General features: G+C 33.8%; 1 protein-coding gene across 1 annotated transcript in view; it reads left to right on the top strand.

Annotated features, from left to right (window-relative positions):
- Positions 1 to 20,958, top strand: part of Ranbp21 (exportin-5-like protein Ranbp21) — a 425,699-nt gene that overhangs the window by 166,362 nt on the left and 238,379 nt on the right. The window contains exon 12 of the mRNA XM_090399635.1: positions 11,150 to 11,275. Within this exon, the coding sequence (XP_090255761.1) occupies positions 11,150 to 11,275 (126 nt within the window). The remainder of the gene's footprint in view (positions 1 to 11,149; positions 11,276 to 20,958) is intronic.

Genomic DNA, 20,958 nt, shown 5'->3' with positions numbered 1-20,958 from the left:
ATGGGTAAGTTGGCGAAGTTTTTTTTAATAAGTTTTGTATGATATCTGTCATTTATAGATATTAAAATATTCGCAATATGATTGGCAATCATAGTTGGTGTAACTTTAGGTTGTTTCTTAAATCTGCCTGTAATCTCACTCACTCAACTTGCAAAAGCGCCATGATTTTCTGTTTGAGTGTTTGAAATAAATTATGCTGTCTCCAGCCATCTTTGTCTTCTTGAAATGTCCAAACTGTAGAAGTCTGCCTCAACCTCAGAATCCCTGTTCATAAGGAAATTATATATAGTAAGTCTCTGTTCATTCCATCCAGGGATGTAATCCTTTCGATATCCTCTAGGGATGTATTTTTTTGACAGCTGATATACACTAGTGGCCAAAATTGTGGAAACCTTTTGGAAAAAATGTATTTTTGAGGTTTGATGGCTCATAACACCACTTTTTTTTTTTGATGTAATACCATAAAATTATATATCAATGGAAAGGTAATTTAATCAAGAAAGTAATGCAACAAAGTTTGTTCAATTATCTGTATTCTGTGAAAAGTTATAGCCAGGAAAAAAAAGAAGCACAACTTGCTTAGGTTGATATGAAGTGAATAAACTTTCCTTCATTTGAATGTAGCCAATGAGCCAGTCAGGTGTCATCTTGTTTTGGCAATGAGCCAATAAGGTCATAGTAGGATTCATCTATTGATGTCATGTATTGGAGCTGAGAGGAGGACATTTGTCAGTGTGCCATGTGATTGCTATCAAGTTGGTTGGGTTTTTTTTTTTTTGTGTGTGTTCTTTCATTTAGTGAGTTTATAAAACGTAATAAAATTAAAGAAATGGTGCAACAAGTTGACTGGTCACCCAGAAAGCAATGTAAAATAGTACTATTAAGTGAACAAGGCTACAGTTATGAAGAAATTAGAAGAAAAATTGATGGAAACTTAACCTAGGTGGCATTTCTAAATTTTTGAAGCGGTATAAGGAGACTCATTCACTACAAAACCAGACTGGTAAAGACAGGAAAAGGTACACAACAGCAAGTGATGATAGAAGAATTGAGAGACTGTGCCTACGTGACAGAAGAAAATCATCTGGGTGTATACAAAATGAAATGGCGCAATACAATGTGAAGTTGATTGCAAGGACTGTTCGGCACAGACTGCAGGAATTTGGTCTAAATGCTAGAATTCCATGAAAAAAGCCATTTTTATCTCTCAAACAAAGGTTGAAAAGATTAAACTGGGATAAAACCCCTGTTAACTGGACAGCAGACAATGGGACAATGTTATTTGGAATGATGAGACCAAAATCTCTCTGTTTTGGTAGTGATGGCATAAAATACATAAGGAGAAGAATCGAAGAAGATTTGCATCCTGATTGCATTACACCTACCATGAAACACCATTTAGTGTTATGATCTGGGGTTGTATGACATCAAATGGTGTGGGCAGAATTTGCATGATTAATGGGAATATAAATGCCCAAAAATACATAAATGAAATACTTGAGCCCAAACTGAAGCCTTCCCCACGTGATCTTTTCCAAGATAATGAAGCATTTATATTTCAACAGGATTCAGCTCCATGTCATGTTGCTGCTGTGTGCAAAAAGTGGTTTCAAGATAATCATATTCCACTGCTGGAATGGCCTGGGAATAGCCCAGACCTTAACCCAATCGAAAATCTATGGAGCCGAACAAAGAAACTTGTTAGTCAGAAGCAACCCACCAATAAAACTCAATTAATAGAAGCAATAATTCAATCTTGGTTTCACAATATAACAGCTGCAGAACTAAAAAACTTGGTTCACTCCACGGGAAGGCATTGTAAGGCCGTAATTGGTGCTAAAGGTTATCCAACTAAGTATTAACTCACATTGTGAGAATTTTTGTATACCTCATTTTTTCTGTGTTTCACTTTTCTTTATAACTGCTGTTCTAATAAAAAAATCCTCCATAAAAGTTATTGCATTACATTCTTCATTAAATTATCTTTCCATTGATATATAATTTTATGGTATTACTCCCCAAAAAAGTGGTGTTATGAGCCATCATACCTCAGAAATACGCTTTTTCCAAGAGGTTTCCACAATTTTAGCCACTAGTGTAACTGCTGTGACAAAATGATCATAAGTTTTTTAAGTAGGAGGGATAAAGCTGATACATTTCTAAGTGTCTGGTAAAGTTTTCCCAATCGGCTTTCTTAAAGTTCCATCTAGCATGAGTAATGGATTTAATAACAAGAATAGCAACTAATCCCCAGAACTACAGGCCTGTGATGACTATGTGGGAAATTTACTAAGACCTTCCTTGTAGTTGGAAGACAGTAACCTTGATTATTGCAGGATACAAAGCTTAGGTCAGAGTTGCAATCTCTGGTCCAAGCAGCAGATTTGAATATTCTCTGATCTTTATCATTGAAGGTTATGTTCTTACAGCCCATTCAACTAAAGCAATGCCACAGTCATCAATTCTGAAGTTATCAATGTGTGATCTGTGGTTTGGCCATAAAGGTACACATTAATGATATTAATATCTTCCACCTTGCTAACCTGCCAAATCTTCCTCTTCCATCCTCTTTTATTCTAGGTAGTTCTGTTTCCTACAACAGCTTTTTCTTGTGAAGCATTCTCCACAGGGCTGAAGCCTCTAGTTGTTCAAAAAGAATATTAATAGATTCCTTGTGTCCTATTAATAAATTAAACAGGTCCTAGAACAGAACTTTGTGGTACCCCATTTGTCACTTTCCTTTTTTTGGGCTACTGCATTCCCACACACAACTTGTTGGTTCCTATCAGTCAACCATACCTGTAACCAAGCTGTTGACTATCTGCCCATTCCCATCTTTTCCAGTTTCAACAGTAGTTTGTCATGTAGTACTCTATCAAATGCTTTTGCAAATATATAAGCATCTCCTCTGTCCAGTACACTTGTTGCCCTATTATAAAGTATAACCAAGTCATTGAAGTAAGACTTTCCCTTAAAAAAACCATGCTGCTCTCTCAGAGGATTTCTATTTTTATCAATTCAGGTTTGTACCATATTTACTCGATTATAACTTGCACTTTTTTCTCCAAAATTAAAGTTAAAAAATCATGGGGCAAGATATATACAGGGATTTTCAGAAACTAAAGTATTTTGGGAAAAACTAACTTGACATTTACAATTAAATCCCCAGTATTCATATAATTTATAATTGCTACATTATTTATAAAATGAATGCATTTAAATGTTATTATTAACATTATTTGGCGATTGGCATCATCATGCAGTATATTTGAATCCTTTAGCAACAATGCTTTTGTAATTAAATTAATTATTTCTTGCAAAATTATGTCCTAAGCTGTCAAAATCCAGTTGTACAACAGCTCTAATGATGGTCTCTTAATCTACCCCCCACGCAATACAAAATTGAGAAGATACCTCACATTTCCTCTACTGGTTGCTTCCATTTCTATGCATATGATTGGTGTGGTATTTCTTAAAGTTTTAAAAATTTTTTTTTTTTGCGTGCGAACTATATCCAAAACTTTTAAATTTCTTTTTCCGTAAAGTAAAATCAGTGGTTTGAGATATATGCAAGGGCGAGTTATATTCGAGTAAATGTGGCATTCTATCTCTAGCTATCCAATTTTTGTAAGTGTTTCTTTCATATCTTATACCATACTGCATTTCACCGAATTGCATAAAAATTCATTGTATGGTTTTTGAGTTATCATGATTTTTTCTTTGTTCCTTAATTTATGGAAATGAGTGTATTTTCCTGTTGTAGACACTTGTTGATCAACCAAGTCAAGAGCACTGCCAGCTCCTTTGCACATCCCCTTAGTATACATTTGGTGATATCCCATCAAGTCCCCTTAGCCTTCATCATACTTAAAAAATTCTGAATGCTTTGCATGCCTGAAATCAATCTTCTATCCTCCTTCCTATTGTTATTCAACACTCTCCCAACATGAAATACATTAATAGAATACTTATTGAGCATTTCTGTTATATCTTACATGGATGTGACCTGTTTTCCATTTCCAGCAATTAAAGTCAATCTTCCATATTCTTTTTTTCTTCTAGCCACATAACCATAGAATTCTCTAGGATTTTGCTTTTCTCTACGAAGTCTCTTTTCATGTACCAATTGTTCCTTCCTCATTACACTAATTACCTTCCTAACCTATGTCTTATACTCATCATGCCCTGGGAGTCCCTTGTTCTTTATACCTTCTCCATAACGTTCTCTTTCTCAACAATTCCTGCATAATTTCATGATTTACCCATTTCAGTTGTATTTTATTTATTCTCTTAACCTTAGGAATATAAGCTGAATGTCTAAAATTTGTGGTCACCTTAACCTCACATCAGATGGTCTCATCAACACCTCTTATCTCTACTTTATCCTTAACTTCCACATGGCGAGGATACAAGTCTTCTGAGAGGATAATATCCCACCCTCCTTTTTTTGTCATTTCTCTCTCTTTATAATTTTATTTACTGACTACTGCCAACCTGGTTGCCAAGTGGCTTGCATTTCTGCTTTCCAACCTGCAGGTTCAAATTTTGCCATGGGCATGTTTGTGATTTCATTTAATTTTACTTACCATTATTATTAGCCTGCCTTTTTTTGAGAAAAAAAAAAAAAAAAAAGCAAGGCTAATAATAATGGTAAATACCATCCATATTTCTGCTCAGGGTGTAGATTACTCATTACTAATATCATGTTTAGAAATATATACACATTAACACAAGAATAATGTTTAATTTGCCAAATATTTCAGTCTGAATATTACAGACCATCTTCAGTGGCTACATAGGAATAGTTTTAAAAAACAAAGTGGAATATGAACAATTGATCATTCATACATAGAACGACGGCGCTGATGTCATATCACTAAGTGTTAGAAGAGTAAACATTTAAAATAAAAAAAAAACATAATTAAAGATATTAATTCAGATATTCATATAATGATCTTAAATAACATTATACTTATATAAAAAAAATTTAATGTGTTATCCTGATTAAACTTTCCCAAATTTTTGATATAGATATACAGTCATTACAATTCAAGTTAGGACATTGAAGTAAGGCCTCTACATTTTCTTTAAATAAACGTTCAAATTTGTAGCGACATCTGTGTAGGAGGAGAGTCTTGGACCAAAGGATGCTGTGGTTTGTTTCTAATCCAGATTTCTCAGGTGTGTTGTGTTGAATTGATGACTGATGTTCTTAAATTCTTTTTTCTATGGAACATCCAGTTTGTCCAAAGAAAGAAAGATTACAAGGAACTTGATACACACCAGGTAGAGACAAGGTTGAGCATTTATCTTTAGATGAAGGAAAATGGGTGGATAATTTGTTGATAGGTGTATAAGTGGCTTTTAGGTTTTATTTCTTTAGAATTCTTGAAATTGGTTCTGAAATTCCGGAAATGTAAGGAATTGGAACTCGATGTATTGAATCTTGGTTGTTCTGTGTTGGTTTGTAAGAATCAAAACGATGTTGTGTACTCTTTTCGGAGAAGCTATTTAGTTTCATGTGATGTTTAATAGTCAAAAGTTCCTTCTGTAAGAAATGAGAAGTTGAACAGTTAGTTTTGGCTCGTCGGATTAAACATTTTGTGACTCCTGTTTTTTGACAAGGGTGATGAGCGTTATATTCTTTGAGAATATAACGACCTGTGAAAGTTGGTTTTCTGTAAACTGTTGTAAGAATACCAGAAGGTGAACGGATGAGAAGGACGTCTAAAAAGGATAACTTGTTGTCTTTTTCAATTTCCATGGTAAACTTTATATGAGGATGTAAGGAATTTATACTGCTTAAAAAAGGAAGGTAAGGAGTCTCTGTCGTGAGGCCATATAGCCAAGATGTCATCTATATATATCTAACCCAAAAGGATGGTTGAGGGAATATAGATAAGAACAGGACTTCTTCAAGATTTTCTAAATAAAAGTTTGCAAGAACAGGAGAAAGTGGACTTCCCATGGCTGTTCCTTCCACTTGGTTGTAAAATTTATTTTGACATAAGAAATATCCAGAGTGCATTACGAAATCAAATAGTTTTATAATATCTTGTGGGAAGATGTCAGCTAGTAATTCTAAAGTCTCTTTGAGAGGTACATTCGTATATAAAGATTCTATATCGAAGGCAACCATAAGATCTGTAGGTTGTAAAGAAAAGTTTTTTAAATTTATTTAAGAAATCAGAAGAGTTTTTCAAAAAAGAGCGTGAGTTGCCAATGTGTGATTTCAATAATTTAGATATTTGGCTATGCGATAGGTAGGAAAATCAATACAATCTACTATAGGGCAGAGAGGAATATCTGTCTTATGTATTTTTGGTAGACCATAAAACCTGGGAGGCCTTGCAAAATGAATTTGTTGTCTTTCAATAGTGTCTACATCTAAACTTATGACCTCATCTAGAAGGGAATTTAATTTCTTCAGTTGTCTGTTGGTTGGATCATAATTGAGTTCCTGGTGTGTTGAGTGATCTCGAAGTAAAAGGGAAAGTTTTCTTCTATAGTTTGAAGAGTCCATAATTACTGTCGCTTTTCCCTTGTCAGCTTTGGTAACGATGAGGAAGCTTGGCTTTAAGTAGCGAAGAAGCAACTTCTAGATGGAGAGTATTAGCTTTTTCACTTGACAGATGAATGAGTTTCGTTCGATGTTAACTAGAAAATCAGATATGGAATCTTTTTTTGGGACAATAGAGTAAAACTTTCCTTTTTACTTCGAGATCACTCAACATACCAGGAACTCAATTACAATCTAACCAACAGACAACTGAAGAAATTTCTGCGAAAATTTGTGAAAAGAAAATTCTGTGAAAAGGCGCATTCTATGTATGAATGATCAATTGTTCGTATTCCACTTTGTTTTTTAAAACTATTCCAGACCGAAATATTTGGCAAATTAAACATTATTCTTGTGTTAACGTGTATATATTTCTAATCATTATGTCATGAGTATCGTTAAAAAATCAATATCATGTTTCAAAAAAAATGTGCACAAGTTCGTGTGGAGAGAAGAAATAAGAAAAATGTTGACTGTTATTATTCATAGTAATATCTTCATGCTAATTCAGGACACAAGAGTATGCAGAGGATTTGAAGTTGGAAGTGGGCATCACTTAGTTTTAAGTAGGTTAAAAATGAATATTACATTGAAAATAACAATATGTAAGAAACTTTTAAGAGTTAAAGTTGAGCAGCTTTTACAGGTGAACTGCATAATAAACTACACAAACATCATTCAAGAAAAAAGTGAAACAATTTGCAAACAAGAACCAAACTTTGAACTCTCAGTGGCAAATGCTAAAGCAAACATTAATTCATCTATGGAGGCATATGGTAAAGTTGTCGTAAAAAGGTAGAAAAATAAGAGCACTATGATGGACACAAGAAGCAGTCCTGGAAAAGAAGTATACTGAAAGTTTCTAGCAGATATCCTAAAAATGTAAGAGAACTAAGCTGTGTGTAAAATTAACTGAACAGAAGTAAAGGCAAGACTTTGGTAAGAATATAGAAAGAAATATCAGTTTTCTGGGGGATATCCTGGAGACCGTTGCAAAAGCTGAGATGGAGGAAAGTACTTTAACAGGAATTAAAGATGATAAAGGTGACATGAAAACTGAAGATAAGGATATTCTAGATGTCTGAAGTAATTTGGGCTATTATAGGCTGCTGATCACGAATATAAAGCCTTTCCCAACCAAGTTACTCCCACCTTCCTATGATATGGCTTTTCTGCAAACAGGGCTCTGGCAGAGGAAGCATTACCACCTTAAGTTCGTGTCTTCCCTAGTTGTGAGGAAATGCTAACTAGGCCTCTAGGTGATAGATGTCTTTCATTGCCTGCTGAAACACCACCATCCTGCTTTTTTGGAGGTGTGAAGTGGCTACTGCCATTTTTCATCTCGAGAGTAGGACCTCTGGTTTTTGTCTCGCTCCCTTTCTTCTCACATGCACTGCAGGTACCCCCACTGGTACCTTGCTGAACATGCTCAATATACTGTTATGATTATTCAACTTGGGGACCAGTTGCTGCTCCATTGGAGGATATAGAGGTAAAACAGTTTTCCACAGACTGGCCACCAGATAGTGCACGGGACTGACCCTGGGGTAATGCATCTGTTGGAGGCTTCCTGATCAGCTGGTAAATAATCTGCTGCCACTTACTCTTCCAGGTTGTACCTAGAGGGAGATCAAGTTATTGGTATCAAAAATAGTCATAGAAAATAGAACAGGTGACACAGTTTAATTATTTAGGCTATATAATAACATATCTAAAAGATAAAGATATGGTTGGGGGAAAAATTTAGAAAATCTATGGAACAATTAAAATGACACTGAATAAAAAATACAAGATGAGAAACTCAACTAAAATTTTATAAAGTAGTTGCCACTCCCAATATATTATATGGTTTTCTTGTTTTTGCTGTGTTAAAGCTCTAGTTAAATTTTCTTATTAAATTTAAAAGTATGTACATTTTTATGTTACATACTTAATTTACATACATACAAATATTATTCAGTTATGTTACAAAATTAACGACAAAAAAGAAAAAAATCATTGAATAAAGAGAAGAAATCAAAAGAAACCAATTCTGTTTACAATAGCACTTATGCACAAGAAATATAGAATTAGTTAACTACTAATTACAGATTTAAATAACTCACTCCATTGGTGCATACATAAAACTAAGTTTGAACAAGATTTTCATCTAAAATATTTATGCCTTTAATTAGTATTAAACTTATTCTGTGTATTCATTCTGAACATGTGTTACTCTAGGATGTTTCAAGTTACACAGTGTAATTTTATGCATCATCATAGTTTATTCACAATATGATACAATGTGAAAAGGGAAAAGAGATTTACATCATATTGTGATATTGTATCGTGTACTGTACTTATTCTATTCTTCTTCTTCTTCTTCATGTAGCTTCCTCAGTGAAAGAAGTGCAGCATCATGTCCTTCTAGTTCTCTCTGTTGGTGGCTTTCCTTTTTGTTTCTGCATAGCTATGTGATCCTGTCCATGATCTTATGTCTTCAAGCCATGTCCTTCAGTTTTTGCCTCTTGATCCTTTTCCCATAATTTTTCCTTCTAAAACTGTTAATATCCTCTGGCCTGCTGAACCTCTCAGTACATGTCCTACCAATCTCATCTTTCTCTGGATCATTTCCTGTAATAAAGATCTCTGTGTTCTCATTCTCTGTAGGACATCTGGATTTGTCACATATTCTGTGCATGGGATTTTCAGAGCTCTCTCCTATAGCACCACATTTCAAAGGCCATTATCTGTTGCCTTACTCTCTTCTTGAATATCCAGGTCTCACTTCCATATGTGAAAATTGGCCACACTAATGTTCTTTATCATTCTTTTCTTTCTCTCGATAATCACAGAACTTCTAGCAGATCTTTATTTTTCCAGAATGCATCTTTAGTTATGGCTGTTCTTATTTTTATTTCTTTATCTCACTTTCCATCTGCAGTAAAGATTTGTATTCTGTGTATGTTCAATTTTCATATTGTTTATGAATATTTCTGGCTCAGATCTGCTTTCTTTTGAGATTTCATAAATTTAGTTTTTTTTGCATTAATATCTAATCCAAATTCTTTACCTTCTTAATTTGTTTCTGTTTTCTGCTGTTAGAATGGTATCATCAGCATATCTAAGATTGTTGTATTTTATACCATTGATTCTAATTCCCGTTTTTTGTTTTTCAATCTTTTTTCATCACTGTCTCACTATAGGTATTAAATAGATTTGGTGAAAGGATACAACCTTGTCTAACTCCTTTTTATTTTCACTTCAGAAGTCTCAGAGTTAAACAGCTGCATTTTCTGTTTGGTGTAAATCATTTTTATAATCTTAACTACATGATCTTCTATGTCTAATTTATCTAATATAATGAACATTTTATTATGTTTTACCTGGCCAAAAGCCTTCTGAAAGTCTATGAAGCATATGTAAATGTTCCTATTTCTTTCAAGTGATCTTTCTATTAGTATTTTAGTTCCAGGATAGCATTAATGGTTCCCATTCCTCTTCTGAAGCCTTTCTGTTGTTCACTCAATTCACTGCTTATGGCTCTTTCAATTTGTTTGTTAACGAAGGTTAAAATAATTTTAGATGCATGGGATATTAGGCTCACAGTTTTGTAATCCTCACAATTTTGTGCATTATGTTTCTTTGGAATTGGTATAACATATAGATGTTGTAAATTAGGATTATTAGGAAGATATCTTAATTATATGTTCTACCTCCTTTCTTGTGGGTAGAGTGGTATCTGTTGTTACATTTAACTTAAGGTGGCGTGAATCATCCAACATGTTACCATTATCATCATCATAGAGATCTGATAAGTACTCCACCCATCTTCCATTTAACTTTTCCTTGTCAATGAGTATGTTTCCATCTTTGTCCTTGATGTTATTAGACTGTGTGTATTTTGTTTTTCCATTAAGTTCTTTCACTTTCAGGAATGCTTCTCTGGTTTTGTTCCTATTTTATAATTCTTCTATCTCAGTGCACTGCCTATTTATCCAGTTTTCTTTCAATCTTTTACATAACTTATTCTATTATGAAACCATTAATAGAATGAACTTTAAATTATGTCTTCCAAGTCTCTTTCTCTATCTGAAAGACCATAATTTAAAGCCATCTTCTGCTTTGTACAGGATGAGGGATTCTAAAAAGGATGAGACTTCAGGATGTCTGAGTTGATGTCCAAGCCATCAGAGTTGTAATTTTTTTGGCTGTATCGACAAGGTTCTTGCTTAGCCAAATTTAGCACAGTAGAGTTAGTAACACAGTCTATCCAGGGATCAGTCTGAGTCATGTACTTCCAAAGGAGTTAATTAGATCTGTAGTTTTTTGGTGCTTATTGTCCAGGTTTGAGAACCATACAAGAAGATGGATCTGCTGGTTGCATGGTATAGTTTTAATTTTATCTTTAATGATAGTAATGATGATTTCCAGATGGAGCAGAGTTCATTATAGAAGACTAGAGCCAACTGTTTATGTTTTCTAATATCATTTTCTGTATTGCTGGTGTATACGATCCAAGAAAGTTTGTTTCTTTTAAATAAATTTTTATTTTGTTTCATAACTAATGATTATTCCTTTCATAATTCTGTTGTAAAATTTACATTTCAGAAGCTAAGTAGCTATACACAGAGCTTATGGGTAATGTTTTTTCGACATGAATTAATATCTAAAAATTTGGCTCTCCATTCTGTGATATCAAAAGTTGTGGAGTCTGCCATGGAAAAACTAGTTAAGGTAAGTGTGTGGGTGTGTGTACATGCATGTGTTAAATCTTGCAAAAAAATATTAGAGAACAAACCTGTCCTATGATGGTTTCATTCTCTAATGTTTTTGAATTGTCTGTACAGTAAACCCTCAATTTAACGGATAAAATTTCCGGTCCATATGTATTAATGAGAATTAACACCCTGGTAAATTTAAAATGCTTTTAACCAAGGTTATTTTTTGTTATTAACAGGTTATTTTTTGTTATTAATTTCCTGTTATTTTTAACAAATTTTGGTGAATAGGCCATCATATGTTGGGAAACCACTGTAGTAACAACATGTTCGGCGAATGATTAGGATGTGATTACACCAATTGCACTGTAATTGGTTCTTTTGTCGCATGGCGTGACTTTCTGCAGCAATTTTATTACCCACATTTTTGTAATTTTAGGGAGTTAATTATAAAAAAACAGCAGAATTCAAAAGTTCAAAAAAAACTTTATAGTTTTTTCAAAGCAGGATTACCTAAACCCAAGTGCCTCAACATTGAACATTAACTTATCTAAAAGTGTGAAAATTGTGTGTAAAACAATTTTTTTTGTTATTACAGTGCTAATATTGATAAAATTGCAGTACAATGTTACAAATACTTTTATTTTAAAAATTTCGCAATTTAACGGACTTTCGATTTAACAGACACCCCTTAGCCCCTATTAGTCTTTAAATCGAGGGTTTCTGTACTTATTTTTGGTAATGCATACAGTGACATTTCTCATGCTTTTCTACTGTTTTCTTTTAAATGTGGGAAATTTCAGTTTTTTACTAATTATTTAACATTTTTATATTAGAAACAGTTTTTTTTTTCTTTTTACTAGCATAATTATGATGTATTCATAACTTTTTTTATATGTAGCACTTCATTCTCACATTTGCAAGTGTTGATGTATGAAATAAATATTAAATTCCTTGTTTTAATCTTTATTATATTATTGTAATCTTATAAAAGTATGGGGGGGGGGGGGAAATGCAGTGCAATGTTTTATCTGTAAATGCTACCAGATATGGTGCAGCATTCAAGACAGAAGACAACATTTTGTATGCTAAGGGCTTTGCTTTTGAAGACCAGCAAGTGAAACTGTGATATTGCATAAGTGGTGAATTTGAGTAAGTGCAGTGTTTATGAAATTGTTCATGATGTCCTCAGCTTTTGAAAGGTGTTCTCCCACTGAGTGCCCTGACATTTTTCAGAATAGCAACAGGCATGGGGATGTGTCTGGAGAATCTGTTTGAATACGTGACAAAGGCAAGGATTTTCTCACTGATCTAGGAACAGGAGATGAAACATGGGTTCATCACTTTATCCCAGAGAACAAACATACTCCATGACCTGGAAACATCCATAATCTCCTGTGCGCAAAAAAACTGTTCCCACCGTCCGAAAAGTCATGGCCACAGTGTTCTAGGATCACGAAGGCATTCTATTGGTGAACCTCTTGCTGAAGGGAGGAACAATTTTTACTCTGCAACATTGGACGTACTGAAAGCCAACATTCGATGCAAATAACCAGTACTCTTGACAAGTGGCATGATTTTTGGTGCACAACAATGCTACCCTCCCCCCACCCCACACACACCACTGATGAGTGATTATGCTGTTATCATTGGGAAACTCTGCCATATCCCCACACACACACACACACACACACACACACACACACACACACACACACACACACACACACACACACACACAGCCCAAACTCAGTGCATTCAGACTTTTATTTCTTTGGTCCCTTTAAGAAACACCTTTCCGGAAGGCATTTCATGGATGAGGAAGTTCATCAGGCAGTGCAATGTTGGTTACTGAATGTAGGCATGGACTTCTTCAGTACTGGTATTAATAAACTGATCTATCATTGGGACAAGTGCATCAATAAATTTGGAGAATTTGTAGAGAAGTAGTGTATGTTCACGTATTTCTTGATGTATAATTTCAGCTTCCTATTATTAAACATCCTTAAGATTTAAAAAAAAAAAAAATGTGCTACCTTACTTTTCAGAAACCCCTTTTAGATATCTTGTATATTTTAGTATTTTATTGAAGACCAACAAACATAGTCTACTTCTTACAATACATAAAAGAATTCATTTTTATTCAAGAATAAACACTACAACAGACACTGTACTACAGAAGCAAGAAAAACAAGAAGTTTTCTTGTATCACTAAATACAGATTTAGTATTAATACCTATTATAATACCTATAGATAGTACCTCATGAAAAATTTACCTCATTACTAACTTCCTATCTACAGTTTTCCTCCAAATTAGTCTGTTACTTGTCAAGACCCCGACATCATTATCAGATCTTATATTTCTGTCGTCAAAGGCACTTTGTACCGTATCAATCCACCTATATCTTGGACTTCCTCTGGGTCGTTTTCCTACCAACCTGACAGAGAACACTTGTTTTGCTAATCTTTCCTCACCCATTCTGTTCAAGTGACGATACCACCTGAGATTAGCTCTGCTAATGCATTCCTGGATGCTGACAATGTCAAGTTCTTTCCTAATATCCTCATTTTTAATATGATATTGCCATTGATGCCATCTATTCACGCCTCTAATCTTTCTCAGGACTCATATCTGCAGTCTCTAGTCTAAATTAATTATTTACTTATTTTTCTGTGTTCTAATATATACCGTTAAAAAATTAACATGTACAACGAACACATCTGTCCACACGTTTATGATTTAAACACTGTCTTGTATACAGCTAATTTAGTGTTACGACTAATTTCTCTCTTATTCCATATGAATTTATTCAGTTGACTTCCTACAATACCAGCTTTGTTGATTCTGTTGTCTATTTCCATATTTAATTTACCATCTTCACTAAAAATCATGCCTAAGTAGCTGAAATGTTTTACTTGTTCCACAGGTTCCCCATTCAAAACACGGTTGACATTTCAACGATTCTACCTATTTTCATTGTCTTGATCTTTTTATTGCTGACCTTCATACCATATCTATTACAACAGGTTATTCAATTTAGTCAGGGAATCTTGCAAACTTGTAGCGGATTTATTTAGAAGTATAACATTGTCCGCATAAAGCAAAGAGCCGATATTAACATTTCCCATTCTGATATCATGTTTAATACCACCTTCCTTCATAATATGATCCATATAGATAATGAATAACAGAGAGGATAATGTACATCCTTGTCTCACACCAGATTTAACATTAAACCATCTTCCTGTACATCCTTCAATTCTAACTGCCGACTTACAACTCAAATAAAGACTAACTATTGCTTGATATAATGCCCCATTGACACCATATAACTGTAGTGTTTTGAATAGCTTCATTCTTGGCACCTTGTCATATGCCTTTTCCAGATCTACAAAACTTAAATACAGATCTTTGTTATATTCCCATGCTTTCTCAACTAATTGTCATAAAGTGAAGATCTGATCCTGATAGCCTTTTTTTTTGCCTGAATCCAGCTTGTTCTTCACCAATCTTTTCTTCCACAATTCTTATGAACCATTCCTCAAGTATACTGGCATAAATCATGCCCGGAACACTCAGTAGGGAAATATCTCTTAATTCTCACATTCAGTTTTATTTCCCTTTTTATATATTGGTACTATTAGAGCTCTACTCCAATCATCAGGAATTCATTCCTCTGTCCAGGCCTTCTCAACTATGCAGTGCAGCCACTGTAAAACTTTTATACCACATTACTTCAGCATTTCTGGTCGAATATCATCTACTCCTGCTGCCTTTCCACATTTCAAGCCTTTGATGGTTTTCTACTTCAAGTATGGATATGTATTCCTGACTGCATGCCTGGTCAGTGTTTTTTACCACTATGCTGTCATCACTGCTTGTTTCATTTAGAAGTTTTTCAAATTAATTACTCCATACTTCAAGGATATCTTTTTTTCCCTTCATGTCACGTTTATCATCTCTAACTCCTTTTACAACACTCTTTTCTCCATTTCTAAGCTTCTTCAACAACCCATGACTTTTGTTTAGCTAGTTTTACACAGTGTTTAGCTTTCCTACATTTGTCTCTGTATTCTCTAAGAGCACAAGCTGACTTATTTACCAGGAATTTTTGATATGCTTTCTTCTTTTCCTTCACTGCCTCTTTAACTTCCTGTGTCCACCAGGGAGTTCTGATTTTTTTATCCTTGCAGGCAACCTCACCACATGCCTCTCTAGCTGAATCAATCAGGATTTTCTTCAAGGTTTGCCACTGAATCTGCAAGGTTTGGTTCATGTTCTCAAACTCTTTCATTTTTTCTTCAATAATCTTTGTGGATTTTAGTCTACAGTTCACATTTGAGAGCTGTTCAACTTTTATTCGTTTTAAAACTTTCTTACATGTCATTCTTTTCAATATGAAATTCAATTTTATCCTGCTCAAGACTAAATGGTGATCGCTTCCAATTTCAAATCCTCTGTAAACTTTGGTGTCCTGCACCAGAGAGAAAACATCACTATCAACAATAACATAGTCAATGAGACTTTTTCTTATTCCTTGCCTCTTCTCTCCATGTGAATTTGTGCACATTTTTTGTTGGAACATGGCGTTAGTAATAACCAGTCCATGTCCTGAGCAGAAATCCAACTAGCATTTGCCATTATTATTAGCTTTGCTCTTTTCTCCAAATTTTCCCAAAACGTTTTGTATTTGTGACAATCACTTTCTACTCTCTGCTATTTAGATCCCCAACAAGGACCAACTTTTCCTTTTTCATTGTGTCAGTTGCTTTCTTTAGAGCCTCAAAAAATTCCTCCACTTCCACCTTAGTAGAGCCTTCTGTGGGACCATAGGCACAAATAAGTCTCATTGTCCAGTTCCCCATTCTGATATTTGCCCACATCACTCTACCTGACACTGCCTGCTATTCAAGAAGATGAGCCTCGTATTTTATGTTGAGTACTTGGATTCATAACTCCCTTTCAAAACAGTTAAAACATTATAAATTATGGAATGAAAGAATAATAGAAGCTAGAATAAAAATAGATAGAGGCTATTTAACAATAATTGTTTTATATGCCCCAGAAGAAGGAAGAGAACAGGATAATATTGATTTTTATAATCAGCAAAAAAACATATATAATAAAATAAATAAAAATGATTACATAATTTTAGCAGGAGACTTAAATGCAAGAATTGGAAACACGAAAATTAATAATAATATAGGAATACATGGAGAACACACTCTAAACAGAAATGGTAAAAAAGTGATCGACTTTGTAGTTTATAATAACCTAAAAATAATGAATTCCTTCTATAAACATAAAGACATACATAAATATACTTGGGCAGCAAGAGGATGAAAATCAATATTAGATTACTTTATATTAAACCAAAAGACATCAAAATTTTCACTAGATGTTAGAGTTCACAGAGGATATGAAATAAGCAGTGACCACTTCCTTGTTAAAATAAAATTAAGATTACCACCTAAATGGCAACAAGTAACAAGAACAGAAAGAAAAATTGAAACATTTGCTTATAAAACTAGACTATTGAATGACACAAATGTACAATGGCTATATGAACAAAGAATTAACCAATATCTAGATAAAATAAAACAAAATGTAGAAATAGAATGGCTTAATATAAAAACGATACTAAATGCAGCAGCAAATGAAAGCTTAGGAAAGACCAAAAAATTCAATAAAAGAAAAAAACTGAAGATCTGGGATGATACAATCAAAGAAATAATCAAAAAGAAAAAAAGAAGCCTATCACAAATGGTTAAGCAGTAAAAGATTAGAAGATGAAATAGAATATAAAAGAATAAGAGCCATAGCAAAAAGAGAAGTCAGAAAAAGACATAGAGAATCATGGAATAAATTTGTTTCTAATTTAGAACATGATTTATATAAATTAAGACCCAATGTATATAAGATTTTGAAACACCTAAATGCAGATACCAAAGAAAACATAAAATTAAACACTGAATTAAAATTAGAAGAATTTCTAAATTACTACACAGAACTGTGGACAGACAAATATTTAAAAAAAGACAACTGGCAAACAATTAACGAAAATGAATAGGAAATAACTGAAGAAGAATTAGAAATCAGCCTGAAAGAAACAAGAAACGGAAAATCACCTGGAGAAGATAAGCTAGGTTCAGAACTATATAAATACGCAGGAACAAGATTCAAAAAAAGACTCTTATTATTTTTAAATAAAATTTACTCAACTGGTATCCCCCCAATAGAATGGAAAAAAGCAATTGTGATTCCTATCTTTAAGAAAGGTAATAGAGATGACCCTAAAAACTATAGAGATATCAGTATACTAAATTCCTGTTACAAAATATATAGCAGAATCTTAAATAACAAACTAATGAAATATTCCAAAAACTTTATTCTAGAGGTACAGAATGGATTTAGAAAAGGACAATCATGTATAGACCCAGCCTTTTGCCTAAAATTAATAGTAGAGAAAAGAAGAGAATATAATTTGGAAACACATATTGCATTTATTGACTTTGAAAAAGCATTTGACAAAGTTAAAAGAAACATATTATTTAACATATTAAAACAAAGACAAATACCAAATAATATCCTAAAAGCTATCACAAGTATATATGAAAATAATCAAATACAAATAAGATTAAATCACGAGCTATCATATACAAGAGAGATAAACCAAGGTGTCCGACAGGGATGTCCCCTCTCAGCAACTCTTTTTAATATCTACTTAAATGAAATAATAATAAAATGGAGTATTAATTTACACCAAGGAATTAAACTTTCTCCTACAGTTAACTTAAACACTCTCCTCTTTGCAGACGACCAAATAATAATTACAAATTCTGAAGATAACTTACAGAAAGCTATTTTAAATCTAAATGAGATATCCAAAGATTATGGTATGATAATATCAACAGAAAAATCAAAAACTATGGCCTTTAAAGGACAAGATCCAGCAAGAACTAAAATAGTAATAGATAACAAGATCTTAGAACAGGTGAATTCATTTAACTACCTAGGATGTATGATCGCATATGAAAATGAAAAAGATATAAATGTAAAAATTGCAAAATATTTAAAAATAACAGGTGTAATTAACTCTATATTTAAACCAAACCTAGTTCAAAAACAAACCAGGCTAAAAGTATACAATACATTAGCCTTACCGGTCTTAATGTATGGAAGCGAAATCTGGGCAATAAAACAAAAAGACAAACAAGATTAACAACAGTAGAAATGAAGTTTATGAGAAAAACTGTAAAGTATACCCTATTTGATCACAAAAGAAATGAAGATATTATGAAAGAATTAAACCAAGAACCAGTAATAGAAAAAATTAAAAAATATAAACATAAATGGATGGAACACGTTCAAAGAATGAAAACAGAAAGATTACCAAAACAAGCCTTAAAGTACAAGCCATTAGGAAAAAGAAAACTAGGACGTCCTCTTAAACGATTCAACGATGACTTCTAAGGCCGGAACAGGCCATGCTAGGCCTAAATCCTTGATACGTATGATGATGATGACTATGGCTACTCCTTCTTTTCCTTGATTGTCATTGCCTGATTATAACATTTTGTATTTATTGCTCAGAAAGATCTCATGAGTTTTTGTCTTTTTTGTTTCAGTCACCTCTATTATGTCGATCTGGTACTTATCTAATTCCTCAGCTAGCTCCATTTCTTTGCCATTCAAGCTTCTTATGTTGATAGTACCGATCTTTAACTCTGCTGATATTGAGTTGGGGTGTGTTTTCAGATTTGTTCCAGTAGTTGACTTTTCACTGTTCGCCCTGGTTCCCTGGTGAAAACAACGGGGGGCATTGTTTAACTTGGTGACACCCCAGCCGGCATGAAATTTTGTCATGTACCATCATTTTGTATATTGGTTTAAGCCAATAAGAATACAATTTGGTCGGCTAAATCCCAAATTGTCAGCCCATCCTCGTTTGTTCAGTATCCAGGTAGATACCCAACAGGGTTAACCACGAGAAGGTGAGGATTGGACATTAGGTCAGAAGCCCTTGTCTGCTCTCAGTTATACAGCTTTGACCCTTAAGCACCCCCAGAATGATCCTACATAATGAAAAGCTCATCCTTCATGCACACACACACAATGCTGCATGCACACAAGCAAAACAGTTTAATGTAACACCAAATACAGTATCTAACTAAATACATTTGTCCTATTTATTTATTTAGCATATGATGTACAGGTCTCAGAATAAAACATACATATTACATAAAACAGCATAAAAACATTGTAAAAATCATATTAAAAGGAGTACACTAGGTTGAAATAATTAAATCAAAATTAAGAATCAGGAGTCAGAGCTTAATCCTTAAATCTCAGATCCACTCTAGGGATTCTGGGGTCAGTTTAAAAGAGTCCTCTTTAGAATCCGAGAATGAGTAGATAGGGCACTCAAGCACAATGCGATGGATAGTCTGGATCCCTCTTCCGCATTCACAGTTTGGAGTATCGGACTAGTTTCATTTATGCAAGAGATGCTTACATCTCCCATGTCCTGTTCTGATCCAATTTAAAGTGGTCCATACATATCTAGGGAGATTGAAGCCCTCCAGACGAGATGTTGGATTTGAGATGGGTATTTGAAGATTGGAGGTATGTTGAAACCAATGCTCTCCCCATGACTCGCATAGGTCGAAGTTCTGGTCGTTTATTTGTATTGCACTCCTCCACGTAGGGTGCAATTTCAGTCTTTGTGAAGTATGGAAGGAAATGTCTTGGTGGATAGGCAAGGAACTGTTTCCAATTATTTTTGTCCATAGTTTGCTTAAGGCTTGTGTCTTGCGGAGCGAGGGAGGGGCTATGTTACTGAGAGTTGGGAGCCAGTAGCTATGAGTAGATCTTAAAGCTCCAGAGATTATCCTTATAGTTTGATTCAGCTGGGCATCGACCAAAGAAGTGCACTGTTCAGCCACACAGGAACACAATACTCTGCCGTGGAATAGACCAAAGACAGTGCGGTAGTACGCAGTGTGTTGGCATCAGCACCCCAAGAAGTACCAGCAAGTTTATGCATTATATTACTACGAGTTTTTAATTTCCCAGCAAGATTTTCTAGATGATATTTAAATGTCAAACTTCTGTCTAGGGTAACTCCTATTTTCATATATATCTATATATATAGATATATATCTATCTTCATAGAACATTTGTTTTACTGCTGAAACAGAATGAATCAAGAACCCATGGAAAAACCTCCTCCTAAATCCTGGCTTGAGGGAAACTAGTCATCAAATCTGAGTAACAACATTTACAAGTGATTGATCATAATCAGTTTTAGTTGGTTAGAATTGTAATCTTTATTCTTTTCTCTCCTTCATTCGATCTATTAAAATGTTGAACATATTGAAGCAGTTATTTTCAGTACTTTGAATTTGAATTTTTTTTTTTTTCCTTTAGTCCTTCTATTTTATTATAATTGTTTAATATGGTTTTCTGTATTTACTCAAGAGTAATTAAACTCATTCAGAAGTTTAAATATATCTGCAGTATAACATAATTTCATGTTCCATTCTATATTTTGAAGAAGAAAGGCATATTCTTTTTAGTTTTTTAGCAAATTTATCTCCTATTTGATATATATCTATGCTATTGTATGGCATGCAGTCGCCTTTTTTTTTTTGTATGAATCCAAATGCCATGTAGGAAGCTTTTTTTTCCACTTTGG

The sequence above is a fragment of the Typopeltis vanoorti genome, chromosome 10, assembly GCF_054136105.1.
Source record: "Typopeltis vanoorti isolate ZY-2024b chromosome 10, IOZ_Tvanoo_1.0, whole genome shotgun sequence".
Classification (NCBI taxonomy): Eukaryota; Metazoa; Arthropoda; class Arachnida; order Uropygi; family Thelyphonidae; genus Typopeltis; species Typopeltis vanoorti.
The sequence above is the reverse complement of the archived record's forward strand: the minus strand, read 5'-3'. Positions and strand labels throughout refer to the sequence as shown.